General features: G+C 51.3%; 2 protein-coding genes across 4 annotated transcripts in view; one reads left to right on the top strand and one right to left on the bottom strand.

The window, feature by feature from the left end:
* The first annotated feature begins 502 nt into the window (after positions 1 to 502).
* Positions 503 to 2,341, top strand: GDF1 (growth differentiation factor 1). Its single transcript, XM_016210756.2, has 2 exons — positions 503 to 892; positions 1,485 to 2,341. Exons 1-2 carry the CDS (start codon positions 568 to 570, stop codon positions 2,270 to 2,272), a joined length of 1,113 nt encoding a protein of 370 aa, XP_016066242.2. The 5' UTR covers positions 503 to 567; the 3' UTR covers positions 2,273 to 2,341.
* A 293-nt stretch (positions 2,342 to 2,634) lies between these two features.
* LOC107535340 (UPF1 RNA helicase and ATPase) overlaps positions 2,635 to 27,054 on the bottom strand; it is a 33,806-nt gene continuing 9,386 nt past the window's right edge. The window contains exons 2-24 of one of the 3 annotated variants that reach the window (XM_016210754.2): positions 23,237 to 23,379; positions 21,423 to 21,512; positions 19,117 to 19,284; positions 18,563 to 18,743; positions 17,031 to 17,192; positions 16,306 to 16,423; positions 16,055 to 16,153; positions 15,440 to 15,548; positions 15,176 to 15,335; positions 14,958 to 15,076; positions 13,915 to 14,079; positions 13,695 to 13,809; positions 13,062 to 13,205; positions 12,467 to 12,680; positions 10,036 to 10,153; positions 9,539 to 9,695; positions 8,771 to 8,913; positions 7,572 to 7,746; positions 7,129 to 7,210; positions 5,754 to 5,915; positions 5,451 to 5,668; positions 4,892 to 5,056; positions 2,635 to 4,344 (exon numbers count right to left, since the gene is read on the bottom strand). In XM_016210754.2, the coding sequence (XP_016066240.1) occupies positions 4,937 to 5,056; positions 5,451 to 5,668; positions 5,754 to 5,915; positions 7,129 to 7,210; positions 7,572 to 7,746; positions 8,771 to 8,913; positions 9,539 to 9,695; positions 10,036 to 10,153; positions 12,467 to 12,680; positions 13,062 to 13,205; positions 13,695 to 13,809; positions 13,915 to 14,079; positions 14,958 to 15,076; positions 15,176 to 15,335; positions 15,440 to 15,548; positions 16,055 to 16,153; positions 16,306 to 16,423; positions 17,031 to 17,192; positions 18,563 to 18,743; positions 19,117 to 19,284; positions 21,423 to 21,512; positions 23,237 to 23,379 (3,162 nt within the window). In that variant the 3' untranslated portion in view covers positions 2,635 to 4,344; positions 4,892 to 4,936. The remainder of the gene's footprint in view (positions 4,345 to 4,891; positions 5,057 to 5,450; positions 5,669 to 5,753; positions 5,916 to 7,128; positions 7,211 to 7,571; positions 7,747 to 8,770; positions 8,914 to 9,538; positions 9,696 to 10,035; positions 10,154 to 12,466; positions 12,681 to 13,061; positions 13,206 to 13,694; positions 13,810 to 13,914; positions 14,080 to 14,957; positions 15,077 to 15,175; positions 15,336 to 15,439; positions 15,549 to 16,054; positions 16,154 to 16,305; positions 16,424 to 17,030; positions 17,193 to 18,562; positions 18,744 to 19,116; positions 19,285 to 21,422; positions 21,513 to 23,236; positions 23,380 to 27,054) is intronic. The other 2 variants (XM_016210753.2, XM_016210755.2) reach the window with 2 other exon arrangements.

Genomic DNA, 27,054 nt, shown 5'->3' with positions numbered 1-27,054 from the left:
TGCAGGGTTGATCCAGCTTGAGGCGGTGGGATTATGTCAGGCAGAGGTGGGTAGGTGGCATTTGCTCTCCAGTGGCCTCCAGAGGCCCAGGGTGGGAAGGAAAGGGGGAGGGGAGGGGAGGGTTTAATTGCGGGGAGAAGCTGGACAAAGAGCTAGGCTGGGTAAAGGAGTGTGGACCGCAAGGAGGGAGGGACAGGGACTAGGCGGGGGCATGGGGTCCCTAGGTTAACCCGGCTGGGGTTTTGGCCCCCAGGAAACCGCTGAGGAACGGTTTGGTGAAGGACAAGCTCTTCTGAACCCTTCGACCCCCGCCCCGCCCCCCAGGACTGCGCTCCTCCCAACCTTGCCCCCTGGGACGGCTCCCTTGCTCCCCTCGACCTTGGCCCGGTCCAGCTCCACCCCTCCCGGGCCCTGGCCACTCCCTGGACCCCTGCCCCGCTCCCCTGAGAGCCTGCCCGGGATCCGTCCCTTCTAAGCTTCAGGACCGCAGCCACGCCCCCCCGGGACCCTGACCCCTCCCAGCTCCAGACCCCGGAGCACTCGTCCTGCCCTCGGCCTGTGAGAAAGATGCCACCGTTGCTCTGCCGTCCCGGCCACCGCGTTCTTCTCCTCCTCTTGGCCCTGCTGCTGCCCTCGCTGCCCCTGGCCTATGCCCCCGCGCCCCTGGGCCCCGCCGCCGCTCTGCTCCAAGCTCTCGGGCTGCGCGACGTGCCCCCGGGCGCACCCAAGCCCCGGTCAGTACCCCTCATCATGTGGCGCCTGTTTCGTCGCCGGGACCCCCAGGAGGCCAGGGTCAGCCTGCGATGGACGTCCTCAGGGGCCACTCTACGACCGTGCCACGTGGAGGAGCTGGGGGTTGCCGGAAATATCGTGCGCCACGTCCTGGACCGTGGTGAGTGGTGCCTGCCCTGGGGGCGTGGGTCTGGGAGGCCGAGACCCCCCTGGACACCCTAGCCCCCCACGAGCTTCCAGCGGTTCCGAGGGTCTCCACTCACTCAGTTCAGCCCATGAGCAACCTGAGCCCCTGTACTCCATCCCTCCTCCCCGTGGACACCTGCGGGGACCCGGGTGAGTAGCCACAAGGCCAGGCTGCCTTGAATCCGGCAAGGCCCCTTGCTTGCAGCTGAAGCCCTGCCCCCACTCTCCCTCACTCCCGCTGCTTCACACCATTCGAAGCCTTCCTGCAGATGACACCCCGCCCCAGCATCGCTTACCCAGGCGTTCACTCATCTCTGCCCCCTGCCTGTGTTCCTGACACCAGCAGGCCACCCTGCATTGGGCAGGTCTCTTCCTTGCAAGCAATACCCCGCCCACACTCCATCTCTCCCCCTCCTTCATACCATTTGACGCCAAGTAACAGATGGTGCGCCCTCAGCCCTAGGCACTCACCTCCCCCACCATGTCCCTATCCGAGACCCCCTCGCATGAAGGCAGGCACTGCGCAGGGACGCAGCGAGAGCCGAGCCCTCTCCGGGCCTCCCTAGGTGCCCACGCCCGGATCCTGGAGCCCTTGGCCGCAGGGCAGTGCCCGAAGTGGATCGTCATCTTTGACCTGTCAGCTGTGGAACCCACCGAACTCCCGAGCCGAGCCCGCCTGGAGCTGCGCTTCGCGGCGGAGGAAGCAGCAGCGGGCACAGCTGGCGGCTGGGAGTTGAGCGTGGCTGGGGCGGCCGAGGGCGCGGGTGTGGGCCCGGTGCTGTTCCGCCAGGCGGTGGTCTCTCTGGGGACGCCAGTGCGTGCCGAGCTGCTGGGCACCACCTGGGCCCACAACGCCTCAGTACCACGCAGCCTCCGCCTGGTGCTGGCGCTGCGCCCCCGGGCCATTGGTACCTGCGCGCACCTGGCCGAGGCCTCGCTGTTGCTGGTGACTCTTGACCCGCGCCTGTGCCACCCCCTAGCCCGGCCTAGGCGAGAAGCTGAGCCCACGGTGGGCGGAGGCCCCAGGGGCTCGTGTCGTGCTCGGCGGCTCTACGTGAGCTTCCGCGAGGTGGGCTGGCACCGCTGGGTCATCGCGCCACGTGGCTTCCTGGCAAACTACTGCCAGGGCCAGTGCTCACTGCCCGCCATGCTGCCCGGGCCCGGGGGGCCACCCGCGCTCAACCACGCTGTGCTGCGCGCACTCATGCACTCGGCAGCCCCCGGCCCTGCCGGCCTGCCCTGCTGTGTACCTGCGCGCCTGTCACCTATCTCCGTGCTCTTCTTCGACAACAGTGACAACGTGGTCCTGCGGCACTATGAGGACATGGTGGTGGACGAGTGTGGCTGCCGCTGACAGACCGGGCATAAGAGGGGGCACAATAAACACTGGGTGGTTTGAGCTGCATTATTTCTGTCTTGTCACCTGGGGCTGGGGGAGGACTGCTGCATCCATCTGGCTGGTGGGGGAAGGGCGGTTTTATAGTGGAGCCACTGGCCCTCTTAGAGCACCAAATCTAGGCAGTTCTCTACATGTAAGGGGACCCTGGAAGTCACCCCCCACCACCACATCACCCTCACAAGCACAGGAGCAAGGGGCAGAGGTGCTCCCTCCTTTCGGCTGCTGATCCAGCCCCTCTCAGCTTTGCCCTCCAGGTTGCAAGACCCCAGACCAAGTGCTCTCCCACCCCCTGCAGTTCATCCAGACACAAGCAAGAGTTGTTTTTAACATTTTATTGGTGACAAAAAGAGCTTAAAACAAATTGACCAAAAATCAGAAGTGACACTGCCTTGGTACAGATGCTCCTTGATTTGGAAAACTCAAGAGTAACTGCTGCTAGAAGGTGAACAAAGCCAACAGCACAGAGCGAGGTAGAGCACTCCAAGGAAAGAACAGGGCAGCAGGAGGGCACACAGGGTCATAGCAGAAGCCTATCCAAGCGCAATGCCTCTAGGTGGTCTACCAAAAGCCTACAGCCATGGGATAAGAGGCCTTGCCAGAGGAAAGTGCCTGTGTGTCCCCGTCTCTCCGTGTACCAGATGGCAACTGGAGGCTTTGGGATAAGGGCCAGTGTCAGGTGCACAGGGAAGGGATCTGGGGTCATGGTCACTAGGACCTGGGTAGGCAGGAAACAGTCAACTTGATGGTCACCAGGGAGACTAACACCTACCCCAAAGGTGGCCTTTCCCAACCACAAGAACTTCCACAGTGCAGATCCTGGTTGACGCCTGCATGTACCAGCTGAAGTGGCAAATTCCTCCAGGCGCCTTCAGCATAGAACCAACTTATCTCTGAAACTTCTTTTCCCAAATAAAGTAGAAACCACCCCAACTCATTGAAGCTATGCTCACAGGTAGAAGGGCTCCAAATTTGGAGTGGGGTAGAGATTAAGAGGGGCAAGGTGCTGGGCTTGTCTGATGGCCACAGGGACTGTGGGCACCTCCCTGGGGAAGGATCCTCTTAGCTGATGTCTTCCACTAAATCCTCGGGAAGGACCGTGGGGAAGAAACCACTGGGCAAGGAACAACCACCTTCCTGCCCTCGGGTCTCATGGCAGAACTAGCCGGGGGCCCCTTGGGGGACCAAGTCCGCTGCCTGTGAGAAGTGCCTTACTTCACGGAGTCCAGTGGAGCCCGTGGGCCCAGGTGACATTCCCTCACCACCCTGACACGCAGGGAGAAGCTGCTGGAAACTAAACTGAAAACAAAAATCTTCCTCTCCATGATCACGCCACAGGCGTTCACCCTAACCTTGTTGTGTGGCTCGTTTACACTTCGTTTCTGGAAGCTTCTTGCATCTCCCAGGTCCACCACTAAGATTTGAGAGACAAACTCAGGTATTTTTCAGTACTCCTTTGAAAGAATCTTTAAAAAACAAACAGAAAACCCCCAAACACCATTATTTTCTTTAAATGAAAACCCTTAGAACACAGGCAGCATGACTGCAAGGTCTAAGACTGTGGACAGAACATGCGCCTCGGAGGGACTCTCCGGGCACGGCTGCAAGGAGCCTGTTCAGCACAGAAACGTGAGTTGTTCCTGATAAAACGTAGTCCCCTTTCAATAAAAGAGAAAAAGAAAGAAAGAACAGAGGAAAGGGCTACTCTGAGATGAGGGTCTTCCTCCCTCCGCCTGGTCGCAGACCCAGGTGTAGACGCGGCGAGCTGGGCCTCCTTGGCGAGCTGGCTGCAGGGCTCTCGGGCTGGCCTGCCCCACCTCCGCTCTCCCTGTCTCCTCGCCGCGGTGCCAGCAGTGGGCGCTCACTATCTCGGGCTGCTCTCCCTCGGGTGCTCCTCTCCCTCTCCTGTTGCTCACAGTGGTGCTTCAGTTTTAGCAGTGGAAAACAGGTATCCATTTATTTTTATTTTTTATTACCCAGAATAAGATGCTGATGGACTAAGCCACATAGCTTAGCTCTTCTGCCGCCACCTACAGAGAGGGAGGAAGAGCTGTCAGAGAAGGTGGGAGCCCAGCCCTGCCTGGAAGGCAAGGGTCCTTTTCCCAGCTTTCACTTTGCACCTATGTTCTCACCTGTAAAATGGGACCTCAGGTGCTGGACAGCCCTCAGACCACTGACTCCCCAAAAGAGAGAGAAGGCAGCTGAGAGCTAAGGCTAGAGCCTGCGCGGTAACAGTAGCGCCCCTTCTCCCAGCAGCACCAGCACACAACTTTTCTTGGCACACAGATAGATGGGAACCGCAAGGCAGGACTCACAGGCACCTCTTGTAGAAGTTCCCTATGTACCTAGTGCCAGGACCCATAATCCTCACGAGCTGCCAGTCAGGGCAAGGGATATGTCCTCCTCCCTGCCTGCCCAGGGGGCTATGGGCCTCCACATCAGCCTTTCTCAGGAGTTCTAGGACTCTCAGGAGAGGACATGACACAGGGAAAGGTGCAGGGACCTGAAGTGACAGGTCACAGTGATGAGCTGGCCCCTCGGGGACTTGAGATTCCCACATTTCCTGAGTTTTCTCACAAGTCCAGGTCCCGGTGAAGCCCTCCTCTGGAGTTGGCTTGCCTTCTAGTACTGGGACAGCCCCGTCACTCCACCATGCTGGTATGCCCGCTCCCCCTGGTACGTGGAGTCTTGCGACAGCGCGACATCAATCTGGGACTTAAACTCATCACCAAGGTAACTGTCCTGAAAGACACAGTCGGGGAGATGAGCAGCCAGTCAGAGAACTGGCTCATATCCTTGCAGCCTTGAGAACCTGCTGTGTGTTCAGCCCCTCCCCAGCCCAAAGATGATTCTGAAAAAGTAGTCCTGAAACCCGAGCAGCAGGAGACCCACACTGTTTACCTCACCATTGAAACAGGTGACCTAGGACTGTTTAAAGGGGCAGTGTTGTGAATAGGATGTTCTAAACACACAGCCCCACTGCTCAGGTCGGTCATGCAGGAGGCCATCCTCCTGCTCGAGTCCTTTGGGAAATGTCGTGTGTGTGCGCGCAAACATGCATGTGTGGAGAGCACCCTGGGCTAGCCTAACTTCTCTCCAAGTGTGATGTGTTTCTGGTTCAGTGCAGCCAGCTCACCTGGGACAGCTCAGGCTGGGAGAGACCAGGCTGGCTCATCTGGGAGGGTTGGCTCATGGAGATGTAGCCCTGTGTCAGGGCCCCCTGAGAGAAGGGCTGTGATGCCACGTCCTGGCTGGCCTGACTGCTGGGCAGGTTTGTCTGGCTGGGCCCAGGAAGGCCAAAGCGGTTCTTCTGGCGCCCACCACGACCCGTCTTGCCTTTTGGAGTGCCTCGGCCTGAAAGACAGTGTTCAGGGTTCCTTGAAGGAGGTCTGAGCCTCACTGACAAGTGATTTTGCTCTGAGGCCTGGTGCTCGCTCACCTGCAGCTGGCCCATTAGCCTGTCCAAAGTACCCTGGAGGTGGCATGGGTGGCATGACCAGGTTGAATGGGATGGGAATGTTCATGGCGGCCACGTGGCTGGGGCCGGCACTGATCATGCCGAGCTGGTCGTGGGTCTGGAAGTACATGTTCGAGGGCCGGCCTGTAAGACAGAGTGGATGGCGGGTTCCCTACTATGTACAGGTGATCCTGCTGCCTGCCTCCAGTCAACTACTCTGCCTGCAGTGGGATGCCTATCCCGTCCTGTCACTGCTCTGCCTGCAGTTCTTGGGGTGTCCCCACAGCAGAACTGCCTGCTGCAGATTCTGTCAATCCCCCTTCTCAACCTGCTGGGGGATGGTGCCTGGGAAACCACCTTTTCTCCCTGGGAATTCTGAGAACATGACTACAGGGACCCGACAAATTGAGAACTACCACACAATATTTCAAATAAAAATGGTACTTTTGTGCCAAATTATATGTTCATGCCACACACACCAAAAAGCAAGAGAAAGCCTAAGCTCCACAGACCAATGGATCCACTGAAGAAAAAGGCCCCAAGGGACTTGAGGGCAGAGACTTCTGGGTCAGCCCCGGGGGACTCAAGTGAGGAAGCACGGACCTTGGACACCCTCAGCTACACAGCAACTTGCTGAATGTGGTGAAGAGAGGTTTGTTGTTGTTAGAGAACACGATCTCCAACCTGAGTCCAATTGTTAGGAGAATACAGGGTCAAAGAAAGGGGGCTGCCAAGAACATCCGAGGAGGAGGAGCTGGGGTACGCCTGCCCTCAGGATGTACAGCAAGCACAGCAGGGAACAAAGTCCACAGTAAAAAACATGGGCAAGTGGCACTAAACTGAGTGCCTGGGCACAGTGGTCACCTTCTGTATGGGCTGGGGTAGGGAAGGGTCCCAGCAGACAGGAACCTGGGGGATTCCAGGAAACTGTCTATAGACTGGCTCAGGCAGGAAGAGGTGTTCTAGGCAGCAGGGGTGAGACTCAGCCTTAGGACAGAGACTCCACATAGGAGGTGAGAACATGCTCCCAACTCTGAGTTCTGATAGAGCAAGAGACTTCAGGAGGGAGGCAAAACCCGAAAAGAGGTTGGAGGCCACTTGAAAGAATTGCATGTGTGAATTCCCACTGGAAAGGGGAGAACAGGACAGGTCAGGTAGGGGCACCGGGGCAAACAGGCAGAACCGTGTTATTTAAAAACATCTTATTGTTAGAAACTGCCAAAGACCAACTCTTTGATCTCAGAGGAGGGAAGCTGAGACGGAACTCATTGTCAGGCAGGGTTCTGTGAACAGATGCAGGGCAGGCATGGGAAGGGTCAATATCCTCAGTGCTGGCTCGGGTCCCCAGAGGACTTACCCTGGCTGCTCCGATCATAGACTGATCCTGGGATGATGGCCTCCCGGGCATCATACATGGCTGTGGTCATGAAGCGGGCTCCCTGCAGAGGGTTTGGGTAGATGAGAAACCCCACTCCTCTTTCAACAACTCAACCTTTGATTCTCAACATCCTATCTCTGGCTTTGGTCCAAGCAGCACTGTACCTTTCAGACCCCCAGAGCACCTGGGTTCACAAGGCTTCCTAACTGCCTATGTCTGATTCCTAAATGCCCCCAGGACTGAGCATCCCATACATCCCGAGCCCTCAGGACAGTGGTACGGGGGGCTCATTGCTCCTCTTCACACACTAACACGCACACGCTTGCCACAGGTCACATCAGCCATCGTTCACTTCCAGATGCCAAAATGTGGGCTTGGGGAAAAAGGGGTCCCAGCCCTCCTGCCCATCAGCCGGGGCTCACAGGGTTGATGGTGTTGACCAACTTCCGGGGCTTGCTGAACTGCATGAGGCTCTCCCGCAGGTTATTCAGGGGCCCCTCCACCAGCACCTTCTGCTCCTTGTAGTAATTCAGCAGGTGGTTCCACAGTGGCTGCTTGGACAGGGCCTTGGGGTTGCCCACAATGATGACCCCGTATCTGCAAGGTGTGGGAGAAAGAACACGGTGCTTAGGGCCACATGGCAAGCAAATACTACACAGAACAGTCTGAGGCCAAACAAATTCAAAACCCGAGTCCAAAGTCCCTGGAAGCCACCCTCAGCCTCCCTGCCTAGATACCTGGCTTGCCCATGACGACTGGCAGTGGAGCCCACCCTGCAAGCTGTTGACACTGCACTCAATTTACTTGGGGGTGGATTTCTAGGGGCTCAGATGACAAAACACCCCCGTGGGCAGGTTACCTCAGAGACTAGTTTCCTTGTTGTAGCCTCAAGTCAGCCTCCTGAGCTGCCTCAGAGACCCTGACAGGCAAGGCATGTAAGTTGATGCCTGAGCCTGGGCCTAGCTTCTGTGGACACTTACCCTCACCCAGCTGTGTTAGGGACACACCCCCATGCTGGCCACCTAACAAGAGTATACAACAGAAAGGGGGTAACCATGGAAACCAAGTGCCCTGAGTGAGGAAGAACTGACGTGGGAACGTGAGCCTGACCTCCGGCTGGCACAGGGGCAGCACGGGGGCCACCTTGTTCTCCAGGTCTTCTGCTGTTACCACTATTTCAGAGCAGTTACATCCCAGAACCAAAAAGGAGACAGGACCAAAATGTTAGAATCCTAGGTTCAACAACTCAACAGGGATACCCCCCCACCCTACTGGGTTTGAATCTCAGGTCAGAAGGGCCAAAACTGACACTGTTCATGACTGAGGCCACAGAAAACCATCAGGACACAGAAACAAAGAAAACTCACAGGTGAGCCCTTCTTTCTAATTTGCTGCTGTAGCTCTTGGACCTCAGGAATTGGTGAAGGCCCCCCACCCCCCGCCCAATGTCCTGTACCGCCAGCCCAAGGTGCGGCTGGGGTGCGAGGACTATTAATAAGAGGACCAGGAAGTTAAGAACCCTCCCAAAGCCAGACCCCGAGGAAAAGTCCCTCTGAAGGACCCTGAGTCAGGACAGTGGCAACTGCCACCTACAAGCCCAGACAGGATTCAACCCTTGTACCTTGCTCGGGTCAGGGCCACATTAAGCCGCCTGGGGTCATTTAAAAACCCAATGCCTTGATGCTCGTTGGCTCGCACACAGGAGAGGATAATGAAGTCCTTTTCACGCCCCTGGAATGCATCCACACTGGCAATCTCCACCTCCTACAGAGGGACATGGTCATGGTCAGTCAGTAGGCTGCCCTCAAGAACCCATATGCAACACGAAGCATGTCTAAATGCACTACTGAATCCCACCCAGCAGCCCTGGCCCCAGCCCTGATCTCCTGGCCTTCCCGCTTTGGTCGTCTTTTTAATCTTCGTAATTTGTTTCCCAATAATAAAAGTATATTTGCTCATCAGAACACCCAAGACTGTTCCCAAGTTAACAGAACAAAGACCACATTTCATTGTCAGAGCCATACTCTACATTATGGTTCATTTCCACATGGAGAAACAACTATGTTGTCCTGCACCCTCATGACAGACACCTGTACATTTTACCTAGGTACTGACCCAAGAATGCACAGTGGTCTCATGGGTACAGAACATCCACTACATAGTAGCACACAACATAGCTCTACTGGTCAACCCTGGAGCCTTTTCAAGTTTTGCTCTGGAAAGTATCCTGAGAAAAACACCTTTATGCATGAACTTTGGCTCACATTTCTGACTCTTAAGAAAGTCTTGACTCGCAGGACTTGGGCAGGAAGGATGGTTACATTCTAATACAAACCTCCCTGGTCAGGTGGTTCAAGGTCAGCCTGACAGAGGGGGATGGAGCTCGCACCTGGTACAACTTGGTGTGCAGGGAGCCGCTGAACTGCATGTACTGCACCAGGTAGGAGCGCTGGCCCTCATAGGGCGTGATGATGCCAATCTGGTCTGGCTTGGCACCCGCCTTCAGCAGCTTCGTGGTGATCTTTTCTACATTTGCAGCCTCCGTCCTACGAAAATCAGGCATTCAGTTCCTGGGCTGCACCTGTGGGCTCCTGAGACTAAAGGCTGTGGGAGGTACAGGGGCAGCTATGCCCATAGAAGGGCCACCCTGTCCTGGATTGAGGGAGTCATGGAGGACAGAAAAAGCTCACCACACATAGGTACAAAAAGAATCTGCTCAACATAAAAACCACACTGAAAAACAAAATGAGAACATGATGTGGGCTGAGAAACCTGAATAGAACAGAGTGAGGAGGGCAGTTTCAGACCAGCATTACATACATTTATCAACAGACTGGCCAAGCTGCCACTGAAGCCAGCTGCCGCAGCGGGCAAACCTCTGCATACCTGTTTAGGTAAGAGGTACCCGAGCTGGCGATCTCCTCCTGTCCCTGGGTCACATAGAAGAACATTGGCTTATCAGGTTGGGGCCACTGGAAGTCAAACCCCTTCTTCACTCGATCCGCTGTTATTGGGGAGGGAAAAGAGGCAACACTTCCCATTAGAGAAAAAACACACAGCCAGAGGCCACCCGAATGGATCCCCTACTCAAGAAGCCAGGGCTGAGTGAAGCCAAGCACATAACACTTAACAAAGAGTTGCTCACTCCCTGAACAGGTCTCACTGGTCAGTTCTTTCTATAGCCAGTTTAAGAAACCTATGCTCATCCCCAAGAAGATGTTCTCCTGTTTCCTTCTAGAAGCATTACAGGAACCAAAAGCCTCTACAACTGGCTTTTGTGGATATCACTGTTGAGCAACCCATCCTATCAGACCAGATTGGAGGAGCTACATTTAACCAGATCAGTGTGAGAAAACTATTTCTGCATCACAATATAGCCTAACATCAACATGCAAGTATACACAGTATGATGTCCTTTCATGTCAAGCTGAAAATGAGGTCAAGTTTGTCTCTATCATTCAAGTGAGGACAGAGGCCAGCTGGTGAGGGTGGTGGCCTGTTAGTTGAGGGCCTGCTGGGAAATGCTTAATGCTCACTGGGGTTGGGGCTGGTCTATAGCACATGCCAATTTCTGTGGTGTAAACACTCCCACCACAGCTGTGAAAACACCATTACAATGGGTCTGGGCGCCAGCGCTGCCCTAAACAGGGGGTCACCTCAATGCTGATGGGGCTCCTAGGGACTGGTCAAGTGCTCGTTACATAGGTGTGTTTACTTAGTGAAAACTCACTAAGTTGAACACTTAGGATTTGGGTGCTTCTTTATGCTTCAACAGAGAATTTAAATAATACACTTATTGGGTGCTGTCATATGCTGTGCACTAATACCACAGCAATGAACCACCACCAGTCCCTGAACTAGAGCTAAGCAGTAGCTTTCTAATCAGTGCCAACCACATCGGAGAATCACAACAAGCTCCTCATGGCCTAGCCTTTCCTGGCCCCATCACCAGAGGGACCAATAGCTTTCTAAGTAACTCGGTGATGGCAGTTATGGCAGCCAACTCCCAGGAGCTCCATGCACAGCAACTGTGTGGTCCTGGATGGAAACACTGTTAGCCTCCTCATCTATAATGTGAAGCTAGACAAGGCTGACATGGTGTCTGCTGGCGTCAACAACATGTAAGTCAGCAGTTTTCCAACACTGGTCTCAGGGCACCTTTATACTCTGAACAAAATTGAAGAGTCAAAATAGCTACTGTTTCCATGAGTTATACCTGATATTTACTGTATTTTAAAACCTAAAAACTTAAGATATCTATTTCATTTAAAAATAGGCCCATTACCAAAAATATAAATACACACACACAAAACAAAGAAAAATTAAATAAAAATAAGTCCATTATATATTAACTTTAGAATTTTTTTTTTACAAAAAATTACTGTATTTTCCACTAAAATATAAATTTTGTAAATTTGGGCAACTCACTACATTACCTGGCTCACTGGAATCTGCTTCTGCACACGGTCTCCTAGGAACTGGTGACATGTTTTACAGTTTTCCCACAACTGTGGAATTCACCAGATTCTCCACCAAAGCTGAATGGGAGGTACCCTACAGGTCTGTGACAAAAGCCTTTCTACTCTGCCCTGTGCACAGGACAGCCTCTGACCTGAGTGACTTTGCAACACCCTTGAGGGCCGTTAGGATGAGAGATACTTACTGATTTCCCTTATGGACACTGTCACCACCTCCATCTCATCAGAAAAACCACTCAGCATTGGGAGCCCTCAGTCCACTCATGCTAGGGAATACGAGTTTTCTAAAATACTAATTTTTGTTGAACCTCAGATTTTATCACTGGTGATAAATACTGTTAGTTGTTTTCCTTAAAGCCACAGCATGCTTTGTTTTCAGAAAAATAGATATGCCCCCCTACCCCCCCATCTGAGCAACCAGTGTATCTGTGGGCCCTTCATTCAAGCACCTTGCATACCCACCAGTGTCACAAGGTTATGCACTTAGGGTGCTGCTTGCCACAAGCATGTGGCAGTGATGACACAGCAGTCTGGTAGCACCATCCAGACTCCTGCTGAGGCCCCCGCTGGCCCCCAGCAGTGATTTTGTACCATGAATGCAAGTGTCAGCGCAGCAAAGGGCACATGCCACCTTCACTCTGAAAGGAGTCTTGCCTCCCCATCTTGGGAACTTCAGGGTATGGGCTCTGAGAACTGGCCATCCATATTCCAAGTGGAAATGCTGTACTGCTGACCACGATAACTCTCAGAGGCACCCCTCATACACAAGTGGTTGCTAGGTAAAGCCATTCAAGAAGGAAGTGACCGCAGGTTTCCACTGACTCTCTGCTGAGTATTACCTGCAGTGACACCGTTCTGCAGAGAGCCCTCATAGAAGATGTTGGATGGGAAGGCACTGAGTGCAGGGTGCATCCGATACTGGACTTGCAGGCGGATTGGACGAATGCCCAGCACCACCAGGCGCTCGAACAGCGACTGAGACAGCCCGGCCTTGGCTGCCTTCTTGCACATCACCACAGGGCCCAGCTGGCAGTGGTCACCCACAAGGATCAGCTGTGGTGAAAGGTCCACACAGGTGAGAGGCTCAAACATGAAGCAAGCAGCTGGGACATCCACTCTCAGAAGACTAAGGGGCCCGGGGTCCACATAGCCACCCAGTCACGCAAATTCCAGTGTTAAGATACTGACTGGGCATGGGAAAACTGCCCACCACAAACATAAAACACACTCAGACTTTCATTTAGGACCCACACAGACACTCTCCAAGACCCACTCAAAGGGCTTGCCATACTTCCCTGAGCTCTGCCAGGGTATCACACAGCCTCACAGGGACGTTAAAAAAACCCTCCAGCATTAAGAATTATACAGAACTGGAATGAGAGAGAACACACACCAGTTTTCAAACAAGACCACCATGGAAGTGGCATGGCCCACCTGCTTGGCTCCGAGGACCACAGGGACCATGCACTCTGGCTCAGTAGCCTGGGTGCTCTCATCAATAAGAATAGAGCGGAACTGCATCTTGGCGAGCCTAGGGTCCCCTGCACCCACACATGTGCAGCAGATGACGTCCGCATTCTGGGGAAGAGAGTGTGTGAACAGTACATGTTACCAGGTGCTAAAGGGCAGGCAGGATAGGACAGGATGCCACTCTGGTCCCTGCCCTCCCAACTACAAAAACAAGCTGTGTCTCCCTGACAGCATTCACTTTTCAGGCTGCAGTGACACAAACTTTTGAGATCCTAAGTGGTGGGGTCTTACTAGAGAAAACCTCAGCACAGACGGCTCGGTGCTTGAGACAGCCTCCGAGGAACAGTGCTGAGCCGGGGAACAGGTGCTAGGCTGAGATCCAATTTTGGTTGAAATAGCAGACCCAACCCAGGGTGCAGACCAGGATCCCAAGCTCCCAGCAGCAGGGAGGCTGGCAGGCAGTAGAAACTACTCAAAAATCATGCCTATGTGGTCTCAGAGGAGGCATATAAACTAGACTATCTAAGCTCTCTTCCAAAAGCAAGCAACAACTGAACTTAATGGCACCATTGTATACCCAAAGGCCCAGGCCCTCACCATGAGCAGCTCCCTTTCAGCTGTGCGCTTCAGTGCTCGGTACCGCTTCTCATCAGCAGACGACAGCTCTCCAGTCTCGTCCTTCAGCTGTTGCAGCTTCTGGAGCTCTGGCATGCTGGAAGCACAGGGGCATGTCAGTGGGCATGAAGGACTGTGTGCCAGAGCCACACAGAGAATACCCCCCCTCACTTGCAGCCATGGATAGGTACTTGACACTCACCTATCCATGTTCCTGATCTGGTTGTGCAGGGCCAAAAATGACACTGGGGAGTCGATGGCCTCACGACTCTTAGCACAGAGCCGCACGACTTTCAGTCCAGTCTGGTGGATCTTCTCAGTCAGCTGATCCACAGCTATGTTACTTGGAGCACAGACGAGCACAGGCCTTCAACATAAGATGAATGAGTATCTCAGTGCTTGCCCAGAGGAGATCCACAAAATGCTACATGCCTAAGATTTTGTTTTGACTCAGGCAGTGCAGACAGCTCAAATCTAATACTAAAGCCAGGAATCACATGATGCAAGAGCTAAAAACCCAGCCAGTCCAGGGTTTCCTGTCCCCAACCAGTTTTCACTCTACTCATGCAAAGCACTGCTAATAACAGACCTGCATCCTCACTCCTTCCCATGTCATGGTGAAGACTTTCCAAGCTGATACACACAATACAGCACCACCTGGGCAAACTGACCAGAGCTGCCTTTAAGAGCAGCAGGCTCAACCCTGGCCAGTGTGGCTCAGTTGGTTAGACGTCCTGTGCACTGAAAGTTGCTGGTTCAATTCCTAGTCAGGGCACATGCCCAGGTTGTAGGCTTGATTCCCCAATAGGGGGCATGCAGGAGGCAGCCAAATGAAGTTTTGCTCTTACATCAATGTTTCTCTCTCCCCCCCTTCCTCTCTAAAAAATGTTAAAAAAAAAAAAAAAAAAAGAGTAACAGGCTACAGGGTTTTTTGTTTTTAAATATATCTTTACTGATTTCAGAGAGAAAGGGAGAGGGGGAGAGAGAAACATCAATGATCAGAGAGTCATCACTGATTGGCTGCCTCTTGCACACCCCCAACTGGGGACTGAGCCTGCAACCCGGGCATGTGCCCTGACTCAGAATCAAATCACGATCACCTGGATCCTAGGTTAATGCTCAACCGCTGAGCCGGGTGAGGATGTCTTATTAAAAGCAACCAGAGGTCTGATCTAATACAATGTAAAACGCAGTAAGCAGGTAACTCTCTCAGATATTCTTGCAGTCAGGCCTGCTGACCCCTACCCATTGCCCTGTCGTGCCAGGTGGTAGACAATGGTGGCTGAGGTCACTGTCTTCCCTGTTCCTGGTGGTCCCTGGATCAGGCTCAGTGGTCTCTGCAGCACAGTCTTCACGGCGTAAACCTTCAGATACAAGTGGCCATTAGGGGTACAGATGCTGTGGGGGTCCCCACCCAGCAGCTCTTCAGGAAAGGCCCCAACCACCCCCAGGATGATGAAAACCTGAGAGTGATTAAGATCAGGCAGCCCCTGTGCAGTGAAGCGTTTGGGCAGCTGGCACTTGATGATCACGTCCTCCACCTCATGGCCGAGCAGTTTGTGGTAGATATAGCCTGACACAGAGGTCTCATCCACAGCAAAGGTCTTTAGTGCACTCTGCATCCTGTGGCGAAGTAACAGGTCAGCTATGTGCTCATGTAGGCTGGTGGTAAGCCCCACCCCCAGGAAGGGAGAATCATTTAGAGCTGGCGGTGGAGGCGGACACACCTGTCGAATGAGGTGGACTTCCACACGAAATCCACCTGGAAGTTATGTGTCACCTCCACGGGTGCACCCACACTGCTCCGCAGCTCAATGGCAATCTCATCGCCATAATCTGCAAAGCTGAGTTAAGGCTGATCCTCGTCATAAGCTGGGTTTACCTTTCTGAGGAGCCCTCCTTGGTTACTGAGGAGATAGATCCCTCCCTTTGTGCCAAAAGGTGACAACGCAGCCAGTGAGACCCATGTTTTGACAGATTCTGTCCACAGTGTCCCGGTCCCCTGAAGCCAGCCCTAACCCCCAAACTACCCTGTGAACCTTGGGGTGTCACCCAGGATGAACTGGTGACATTGAGAATCCAGCTTCCGACTGTAAGCTTCAGAGAGCCCTGAAGTGCAGATCCCAAAGCATTCTGGCTCTAGGTAAAGCAGTGTTTCTATTAGTTTTATATAAATAGTATGCCCTCAGAGTCCAAATGAAAAAAAGGCTCAGTGGCTTGAAACAAACTGAGTCGGGGCCTCTCCAGCCATGGCCATGCCCTCCACCTGAGGCCCAGGACTGGTCTCCACAGTGACACACACACAGGTCTCCTGTGCAAGCTGTTCTTTACACAAAGGATACTATCAGGGACCTTGATGACGTGGCCAATCCCTTTCCACAGGGGGGCCAGGTCCCCTTTGTACCGCAGGCATATCTCATCCCCTTGCATGAGCCGCATGTCTTCCAGGAAAAAGATAGCAAGAAAGTTAGCGTTTTCAACATGTGCCCTTGACTACCACTATGAAGAGTTTAAATTAAGGGACACTTTACAAGGGCAAAACTAGGAATTTTATGCTATTTATGGTCACAAATATTTTAAAACTTAAAATCACCTCTTAACCAAATTATGACTAAATCCTCATTACCAGAGTCAGTCTTGGGTAAAGTGAAGTAGGCGATTCTCTTCTTGTTAAGGCCCAGGTCCCACCTGACTGTGATGTTATCTTGAGTCTGAGCACATGAAAAATAAGAGCCCTGTTAGCCCGTGACACAGACATGGCCTGGACTCCTGTGTCTGGGTATCCACAGGTGTGTACCCTACGACAATTTGATGAGTCACGATGCCAGGGTGCAGCAAGCAACACCCAACAGCTTGAAACACCAACAAGGGCACAGCTAGGAGAGAAGCCATTAGGGCCCCAAGAACCCGCAGAAGATGGCCAGGATCCTCTATGCGATGTCTGCTCTCAGAGGTACTCGGAGAGAGAGAAGGAAGCCAACAGCTGAGGAGATGGCCCAGGAGCCATGGGGCTCTTACTTCCTAAACACGTTCTTCATGAGACCAGCACAAGGAGCACCCTCTGCATGCTGTGGCTCCTTGGATCTGACGCTCATGGCTATGGGCAAAGGCTAAGAACCCGACTGTGAGGGGGGACTTTTGTTGGATTTAAAATCAGTTAACACTCAGGCTGGTGTCTAGCTCTGAGTGACAGGGCATCTGCCCTTGATCCACAGCTCCATCCCTCTATGATAGTGCTGGCAGCCTGCAGGTAAAACCACCCTCCAGGTCTCAGGAGAAATGTGTTAAAATAGCCACACCCTCCTGCACACACATCACCTGTGACTCTTTCAGCTTCTTGTCATAGTCGGCCTCCAACTTAACCAGAGGTCCGAATATATTTTGGTACTGGTAGGCGTCCTCGTACCGCAGGAGGACGTGCTGCGGCTCCTCATCCACCCCTGGCTTCTCCAGGTCCTCCAAGGTGGCAGAAGGATTCTCCTAGAAGACAAAAACCACGCTGAGTTTGTCCCCAGTTTCACTGGCATATGAAATTAAATATATTGAGATCACCAGTCACCAGAGGGACTGGGGCAGACCCATCACTTCTCAAAACAAGCCAATGTTGGGCTGATGCTGAGGGGTGTCAGCAGTCAGTGGTGTCGACCCTGTGCGAGAGTCCTCATATCAGGAAGTTCACATAGCACAGGGAACTGGATGCCCACCGAGGTCCTGGTCACATCACACCTCAGCTGCTATTCCTAACACTCCCTAACAAGGTTATGCCAATAGGGAAAGTCTTGGTGATGGCACTGCAGGTACAAAACTAACACGTCCACACCATCAAATGGCCACGTCCTCCACAATCACCTGGCCCTGAACTATGAAGGACGGTAGTTCTTCCAGGCTGCCAGAAAGACCACCGCTTCTCTGGCTGTGTGAAGAGGAGTGACCTACCTCTCCATTTCGTCCTGATCCTACACTGCACCAATAGGACTACACACTCTTCCCTGGCAGGGACAGAACAGTATCTGGGCTGCTAAAATATAAACAGGAATGAAGAAAAAATTGTGGCAACCTGAAAATGGAAATGGAAAGTCATCTGGCTAGACAATGCCTGAAAATAAATTTTTAAAAAAATCACATTTTTATTGATTTTAGAGAGGAAGGGAAAAGGAAAGAAGGAGAGGAGGAGACAGGGAGGAACATCAATCAGCTGCCTCCTACACGCCCCCTACTGGGGATTAGGCCTGCAACCTGGGCATGTGCCCTGACCGGGAGCTGAACCAGCAACCCTTTGGTGCATAGGACGACATTCAATCAATTGACCTGCACTGTCCAGGGCCTAAAAAATATTTTAACTTGAACTCAAAGTAAAGATAAATTTACATTTAAGATTTCTGGTTATATGGGTGCCCAATTAAAACTTGTAGCCTTGTTATTAAAACTTTATAATAAAAGCTAAGTAAACAACCAAAACCAGGGAAGGGCTTCCCTGGAGAAGTGGGTATGCAGGTAGGGCAGGTGCCCCACCATGAAACCTAAGGCCCCTCTCTCCTTCAGTCATCAGGTCAAGCGTCTCTGACCTTTGAGACTCTGACCCCTTTCCCACTGCACACTCACCAGCAGCCTGGCGTTACACTGGCTCAGACATGTCAAAGGCCCAGCAAGGTTTTAAAATGCACTCACAGTCCTATCTACTCAGGCCTGGGCTACTCTGGACATGTCCACCCACAGCCGCCCAGGGCTAGTTCTGGACCCCTCCTGGTAGAGGCTGCAGAATCCTTTCAGAAAAAACAGCCCCCCCCCCATCCCACCTCAGTCTACAGGAAACTGGTGCTGAGGTGGATTGCATTCTCAACAGGCCTCACCTTCCACAGCTCCTCCAGCTTGTTGATCTGCTGGGCAGTGATCTGCCGGGCCCGAAGCTGCTCCTGCTCTGAAGGGATCTTGACCAGCCAGGACAGGAAGCAGCGATCCTGGATCAGGGGCTGCCACTGTGAGCTGTCCCAGTTGATGTCCTTGAGGCTGCTCTGACTGGCACAGGGCTGCCTACAGAAGCCCCGAGAACAGAAGAGCTCCGGTGAGGATGACCTTCCGCCTTAAGACTCAGAGTTCACCCCAAGGTCCCTATCTTTTATTACATGATCACGTTACCTTTCTATTGTTAGTAATAAATTCATCTCCCCACACATTTGAGCTCCGAACTCTTAAAATTCAAAACAGACTTTGAATTTTTTCTGTTCATAAAAACAGAACTGTTTTTATGATTTAACTAGAACACCATCCCCCCCAAGTTACTCGACATTCCTAACTCTCCAACAAGCCCCAACCCCCAAACATCTTCACACCTAGCCACTCAACAGAAACCATTTTAAAGTTCCAGAGTCAGAACTGGCCCCCAGGGAAATCGGGGAGCCCTCACCTGCACAACAGTACCACCACTGAGTCGGCCTTGGCAGGGATGAAGCCGAGGAGGAAGACGTTGCGACAACCACAGTTGTAACACTCCAGGACCGTCTCCCCAAGGGGCCCATCCTTGTGTAGAGTCACCTCTTTGCATTTTGCCCTCACAAGGTGATTTACAATGTGGCTTAAATCAGGAAATGATAAATAGTTAACACCCAAAGTTTGGCTTTTCACCACTTCCAATTCTCGAGCCCCTGTTAAAAGTTCCGGTACCATTTACGGTCCATTAGCAGGGGTGGTCACACCTCATCCATCTGGTGTCCCATGAGACCAGCCCGCCCCTGAACTAGCTCCCCACTGAGAGCAAAAAATCAACCGGCCTTGAACCACTTTTAAAGAAAAGTTTCCTAACGCGTTTCACACAGTTTCTGCCTTCAACCCAACCCCCCAGTTCCTGCTTTCTTAAATCCAACTATTGGGCCTAACTAGATCTACAGCTGGGGCCCCAGCTGCTGCCCCTTTCCTAGCTCCTCTTGCTCTTTGTGGCTTCTCTGCTGCTTCTTTCAAAGTCACTTCTCATGGCCCCTGTGCTGGCTGCCAGGAGCAACGGCCTCTCCTAATATGCTACAGGCCAGGAAACTTGATAAGCACATGTATTGGAAACCTGAAGACAGTAAAAAATATCAAATAGGGGACTCAGGGCTACTCTCAGGAAGCAAAGGGGCTGTCAATGAAATGCAATGAAATCCTCTGGAACCCTGTCTCGGCATGGCCAGGACTCTGCCATCATTCTCATTTCCAGGCTACAGCTCACCTAAATCATGGCCTATGCCAAGTTAGCCTCATTGGGGCCACAGGCGGTACAGGTCCTGCCTCAGGATCTCTGTAGCCTGGCTGTGGGTTTGTGGAACACTACTTGCGGCAGCCCTCTCTTCACATCAGTAAACCCCTCCTATCACAGGGTTAGGCTAGAACCCTCTCTGGCCCCACAAAGTCCATCATCAGATCATCTAACCAACCATCACCACTCTCAGCACCCCCCAAAATCCCCCACTCCTCTCTGGAGCCACCACCACTGGGCTTGTTACCACAACAAGTAGTTTCCTCTTGTACCTTCTGTGCCCACCTCACCCAACTACACTGACAAGAGGTAGTCCATCAGCTTTCACTTGATCCTTGTAAAGAGCACGTGATGCTGATTGACTAAGCCTGTTTTCTCTTAGAGGCCCTTCCCTCACATCCCTGATCCTGACTCTGCTGACCAGAAGCTGGGGTTGCCAACCAAGGCAAGTTTTATTTCATTGCTTTTCCTGTAGGAGAGGAACTAATGCAAACATGGTAACACAAATTGCTCAGAACATTCTGAAAATGGGACGTGAATCTCTTTTGGTTACCTTGGAGATGTTAAAATGTTTTAAAAACATCAGCCCCCTTTCTTGCCTTGCTCAGTATCCAGAACTCGCATCCTAACTCTGAGATGACCCAAGATCTGATCACTCTGTGTCCTTAGACAGCATGACGGTAAGGCCTGGCCCACAGCTACTGAAGGCATGAAAGGTGGGTGGGGCTCTGTGTACATAAACCTGCCTATGGATTTCTGTCACTTTACTTCTCCAAAACATGAACCTCAGAAGATGCTGCTTCCTTACTGAGGCCTGGAGCCCTTTCCCACTGAGACTCTGCTCTGCTTCTTGTGGCAGTGGAGCGAACCAGAGGTGGGGGCCAAGGAGTTCCAGCACTTGAGCTAGACAGACAGACTCTCCTTAGAATCCAAGCACCACCACCACGCTGCTCTCACCCCAATACCAAACACAAACACGGGCCCAGTCACAACTGCTGCTGATCAGGAGGGAGCCCAGAGCCACTGCTGGTTGGATGAACTTAATTTAATCTGATGATTCAGGATCTGGCCCGTGTTAGCCTCTGAACTACTCGATGAGCTCAGGCCTGAAGGAGCCTCCTCAGGAAGTGGCTCCCATGGATGCCCGTTACTGTCTTGGGAACACCCTCCCCAGGTACCCCATAATAAAGATGAACAGGAATGCCAGGAGCTCATCTTACAGAAAAATATAAATAAAAACTAGGAATGAAAATTAAGCCAACCATGCCGGCATAATAAAGAGAACAAGAGAATAAATCAAGGGTAAATACATTAAGGCATTCACACAGCACCATCTGTTTCAAGTTAAGCCCGTCACAGAGGAGGAAAAAACCCAGGTTTGTTAGCGTGATTTTATATTGTGCTTTGCTTCAGCATTTCCATAATTTACACACAAATCTGAGCATAGCCTGATTAAAGACACATGGCAGCCTGATACCTACCTGCCAGAAGTATTTCCACGTCCGTTACAGAACCACTTTTTGCTGGTATTACAGTAAACCACGCAAGCAGGATCATGTATTCCACAGTAACTAAAAAAGTAAAAAATGAACAGTTAAAGCTGGAAAGCCGCTCTCTGGTTTTAATTTGGCAGAATGTAAAATTCTTTCCTCTTACAACATTTTTAAGTTTTTCATTAAACACATACTCAAACTCAACAATCCTACTAACAAAATCCAATCAGTTAACTGTTGAGGCTTCCTGGCCCTGTGAATAGAGAAATGGGTTGAGGTGCTGTGTAGACCATCAGAGATATCCCAGACAGGAGTAAAGCCCCTTCCAAGTGGGGGGTAAGTGCTGTGTGAGGTGCCGAGCCCAACACCCCAAAGGCACCCCTATGGCCTTAAGTTTCAGGAACGTGACTCATAAGCAGGGAAACGGGTGTCCATGTGTAGCTCTGGGCACACGGAAGGTGAGCTGTGACCATGCTTCACATTCACGCTCCAACAGAGGGCGCCATGCTTCCAAAAAACGCTCAAATCAGACCCTGCAGCAGAGGCTCCTGGGTTCTGACAGAGCTCAGCTCCAAAGGAGCACATTGACAAGAGAGTGCCCCACAATCCCACCTGCACCCCCGGCCTCATTTTTCTGAAAGTCAACACACCAAAAACAAAACCACTGGCTCTCCAAAGAGTTCTCTATGTGTAGGAAGCCAAGACAGTCTCAAACCAGAATGTGCTTTGACCAAGAACCTTCCATACAACCCCCCACACATGGGGACAGCCTGGAGGGCCAGGGGTTGTACAGACTTCAACCACTTGCAGTGTCACCAGGGATGGCAACTGTGTATATGACAGGAACACTAATACATCACACATACATACACAAAAATATTTCTAAATAAGCCCTGGACAGTATGGCTCAGCAGTTAGATCATTGCCCCATGCACCAAAGGGTCTCAGGTTCAATTCCCAGTCAAGTGCACTTACCTGGGTTGCAGGTTCAATCCCAGGCACCAGCTGGGGAGAGTGCGGGAGGCAACCAATCGATGTCTCTCTCTCACATCAATGTTTTTTTTCTCCCCCCCTTCCTTTCACTCTCTCCAAAAATCAATAGAAAAATATCCTGCGATGAAGATTAACAAAACACAAAAACAAACATTTGTAAATGTGAACAAAGAGCCAATAAAGTATGGGGGGGAGGGGAGCATTCTGTCCCTTGGTGGGTAGGCCCTGGGGGCATTGTGCCCAAGGGGCAGGCACAGCTGAGTAGAAGCCAGGCCCAAAGCTGCCCTTACTGGCTGAGTGCCCTAAGCAAGATCATTTCACCACTTTGGTCTCAATTTTCTCTTGTGCATGTAACAAAAAAGCATGAATAAGTCTAAAAGTAAAGGATGGGCCCTGCTCTAGACAAGAATTCCAAATTTGGTCAACATGCAGGTCTACACACTGACTATCCACTTCCAACTTTTCAGGAGGCAGACATTTTAAAGAATCCAACAGTAATCTCTCTCTAAGAAATTTTAGTGGCTCTATTCACCCTATAATAGTGAGTGGGGCAGGTACCAGGACCACCACCAGGGCCTGAGGAAGGCCGAGAGGGGAACCTTTCCCTACCTGCTGGAAGAATCAAGGGTCACAGAGGGTGTTGAACCCATCCTCCTGCCTAGTAATGTGTATACAGGCCTGAGCAACCTCCTTATTCCCAAGGACATGTGACCAAGTGTCACAGTCCCCAATCTTGGAATGGTCTTGTGAAGCCAGCAGACACATTTGGAATGTGGAGGCTCTGGGGTGCCCCTGCTGTTGGCGCTCACCTGCAGGCATGTACTGGTAGGTCCTTTGTGTAATAAGTATCCTCTTCATCTTCTTCGAAGTTCAACTCGGCCAGCAACTGGCTGGTCTTGGCCACGCTGTCATCCACGGCCCCATTCTGCAGGATGCCCTCAGGTCCTCCAACCTACCGCAGAACAGCAGTGTCAGCAAGCAAGCCTCCAGCCTCCAGGCATTGGGCATGTGGCTTCTCCCCAAGTGAGCAACCATGGTGACCCTCCTATGAAGTGCTGGCCTGTCCTCCACTCTGAGACAGTTTAATGCCTTCTGCTTTGAAATTTCACCCTCTCTCTATCAAACCTACCCAGATCAAAACAGGGCACTGCTGGCCTAGATTATCTGCTCTGAATCCTGAGCAGACAGACCCAACCCCCAAGGAGCCACGACCACAACCAGGATGTAGAGGAAAATGCTTCATTTCCATCACTGAGGGCCAAGGGAGCAAGGTGACTTTTTACAAGCCAGTTAGTCCCCTCTGGGGACAGCTGCACAATAATGTCAGGCCAGAGGGCCAGGAATCCCATACAGTGAAGGGTCCTTCCAAAGTCCAAGCAGGAGTCAAGGTTATGAGCCCTGGAGCCGTAGGAGAGCAGTTATCTCCTCCGTAGACAGACTTTCTCCACTGCCAGTACCCTCTCGGAAAGGCAGCCCTTCTTGATTATGAATTAGAAATTGAACGTTAGGATAACCTTCCAAATTCAGGCAATCATTTTACTAAATAATATAACAGCAACAACACACAAACAAGCAACTTTAAGCAACTAAGCCATGAATTTTACAGGCACTTCTGATGAGCTCACAAGTCCATTCAGGGGTGCACAAACTCAGCTCCCCCAGGGGAACAGGAATCCTAATGTCACCCCTCCAGGAACCTCAGGTGGCAGTCAACAGTCCTGTCATCTCCTCCCAGGGGTCACAGCCCACACAAATCTGGGTGAGGCAGCAGGAGCATTGTGTGGTGAGGAAGCCTGGGGAGGAATGATAGGAGCCCCAGGGTAGGCACCCAGCCCTATTCCCTTGAAGAATGCCTGCCACCCAGAGCCAGGGGACCAAAACCCAGAGCCAGCACAGCCTGAGCCAGCAGTGCCTATCCACACTCTGGCCTAATCACCTGTAAGAGCCTAAGGATAGCTATTCTCATGAGGGGCATTCTGGATATTTCAAAGATAGATCTGGGATGTCAGGAAGTCAGCATCCTGTCGCAGAACACCTATGTCTGTAATAGTCTCAGCCCAGATCAGAACCCCACTTCAGTGTCAGCCACAATATGCTTTTTCAGGAAGGCAGTAACCAGGTTAATTACAAGACTATATGCTTTGTTTGAATTTTTTTTTCAAAGAGGAAAAATCAAAATCAACTTTTAGATTTTAATGCAAAGGAAACAATGCTATAAACATTATAACAAGCACCTCTTTGTGAATCCCTTATCTCCTTTAAAAAAATTTTGGTAAATTACACCTAACATAAAATGTAGCATCTTAACTACTTTTAAGTATACGGTTCAGGGGCATTTAAGTACATTCACACTGGTGTATAACCATTCTCATCATCCATCTCCAGAACTTTCCATCTTCCCAAACTGTGTCCCCATTAAACATTAATTCCCCATTCACCCCCCCCCCCCCCCGGCACCCACCATTCTACTTTGTGTCTCTGTGAACTTGACTCCTTTAGGAACCTCTCATATAAATGGAATCACAGTATTTGTCCTTTTGTGTCTGGCTTATTTAATTTAGCATACTGTCTTTAAGGTTCACCCATGATGAAGCATGTGTCAGGTTTTACTTCCTTTTTAAGGCCAAATAGTATTTCATTACATAGATTCACTCCATTTTGTTTACCCAGCCATGTGTCAGTGGACACTTGGGTTGCTTCCACCTTTTGGTGCTGTGAATAATCCTGCTGCAAACACGGGTGTACATATATCTCTTAAGAGACCCTGCTTTCGTTTCTTTTGGTTATACACCCAGAAGTGGAGCTACTGGGTCACAAAGTCATTTTATGTTTAACTTTTTGAGGAATCGTCAGACTGTTTTCCTCAGTGGCTACACCATTTTTACATTCCCACCACAGTGCAAGGGTTACAATTTCTTCACATCCTCATCAACACTTGTTATACTTCTTGTTAAAAAAACAGTGGCAGCCATTCTAATGGACACGAGGTGGCATCTCATTGTGTTTTGATTTTCATTTCCCTGATGGCTATTAATACTGAACATCTTTTCATGTGCTTGTTGGCCACCTGTATATCCTCTTTGGAGACATGGTTTATTCAAGTCCTTTGGCCATTTTTAACTTTATTATTATTTTTTGTTGGTTATCAGTTCAAAGAGTCACCTCTGCATCTGGTAATGCTGCTCCTGACACATCGTAGTGTAAGGCTGCCAACAGGACCGGCACTGCTGGCTCTTGGTGTGACTGTACCTAGGCACGTTCGTGTTGGTTTCTGAAAGTGTGTGGCCAGCTCATGGCACCTGGATTTCAATTCAGGGCAGTGAGGGGGGCATATTTATCATGCTGTAGGAGCATCTGAGAAGGTAGTCTAGACCAGGTTCAACCTGCAGACCACCCTCTTGGGCTCAGAATGGTATTTACATTTTTAAATGATTGGACCAAATACCTAATAACAGCCTCAACTTTGTTTCTTGTCCAACAAAGTCTAGAGTACTTGCTATTAGCCCTTCAAGAAAATGTTTACTAGCTCCTAGTCTAGAAGAACTCCTAAAATCTCTTACCAGGTTTAACATATAAAGAAATATTCTTGGTGGTATCTGAATCTTTCCTCAAACATCAAAATTAGTACATGAAGTAAAAGAGGAAAGTGCACACCACCTGGGTGGTCCTCATCCTGCCCACTCCTGTCTCGCACTTCACCTCCCCTCACCAAGGAGAGGGATCAGGCACCTCAGGAGCATGTGAGGCTTGTAAGGGAGCCTGATCAGCCATGTGGCAACCCTCTCTAAACCATACTGACCCCTTCAGGCTTAATAAGGGGCAGAAATCTAAATCCACTCTCGGAACTCCAGGGAGACAACAGAATACGGATTCAAGGTAAGAGGTACTCTCCTAGCCCCTACTAAAGCCAAGGAGAAGTACAGATTCCCCAAGACCCGGGGCCCTGAAGCTTCCTGGCTGGGGAGTGTGGTGTGGCACCCCTCACTCATGTGCCTACATGCACATATGCACGTGCAAACACTCCTAGCTCCCACTAGGCTGCACTCCTGCCCAGCTGTAATCTGACCACAACACAAACTAACCTCTATAGCTGGATTGTTTTTGTTTTTAAAATATATCTTTATTGATTTGAGAGGAACGGAGAGGGAGAGGTAGAAATATCAATGATGAGTCACTGACAGGCTGCCTCCTGCACGCTCCCTACCAGGGATCGAGTCCACAACCCGGGCATGTGCCCTGACCAGGAATTGAACCAGGATCTCCTGGATCATAGGTCGATGCTCAACCACTAAGCCATGTCAGCTGGGCAATATAACTGGATTGTTAGTTTCTCCCTCTACTGTTTGTAAAGTTTTAAGATAAAATTAACTTCAACAATACATTTGATCACCCTGGCTGGTGTGCTCAGTGGTTAGAGCACTGGCCCAGGCACCAAAGGATCGTGGGTTCGATTCCCACTCAAGGGCATGTACCTTGGTTGCAGGTGTGCTCCCTGCCCCTGGTCGGGGCACCTGCAGTAGGTAACCAGTCAATGTGTCTCTTTCACATCCATGTTTCTCTCTCTCTCCCTTCCTCTGTTCCACTTTTTCTGAAAAGCAATAGAAAACATATCCTCAGGCGAGGATTA

This window comes from Miniopterus natalensis, chromosome 4 (assembly GCF_054644295.1).
Source record: "Miniopterus natalensis isolate mMinNat1 chromosome 4, mMinNat1.hap1, whole genome shotgun sequence".
In the NCBI taxonomy this organism is placed as follows: Eukaryota; Metazoa; Chordata; class Mammalia; order Chiroptera; family Miniopteridae; genus Miniopterus; species Miniopterus natalensis.
The sequence above is the reverse complement of the archived record's forward strand: the minus strand, read 5'-3'. Positions and strand labels throughout refer to the sequence as shown.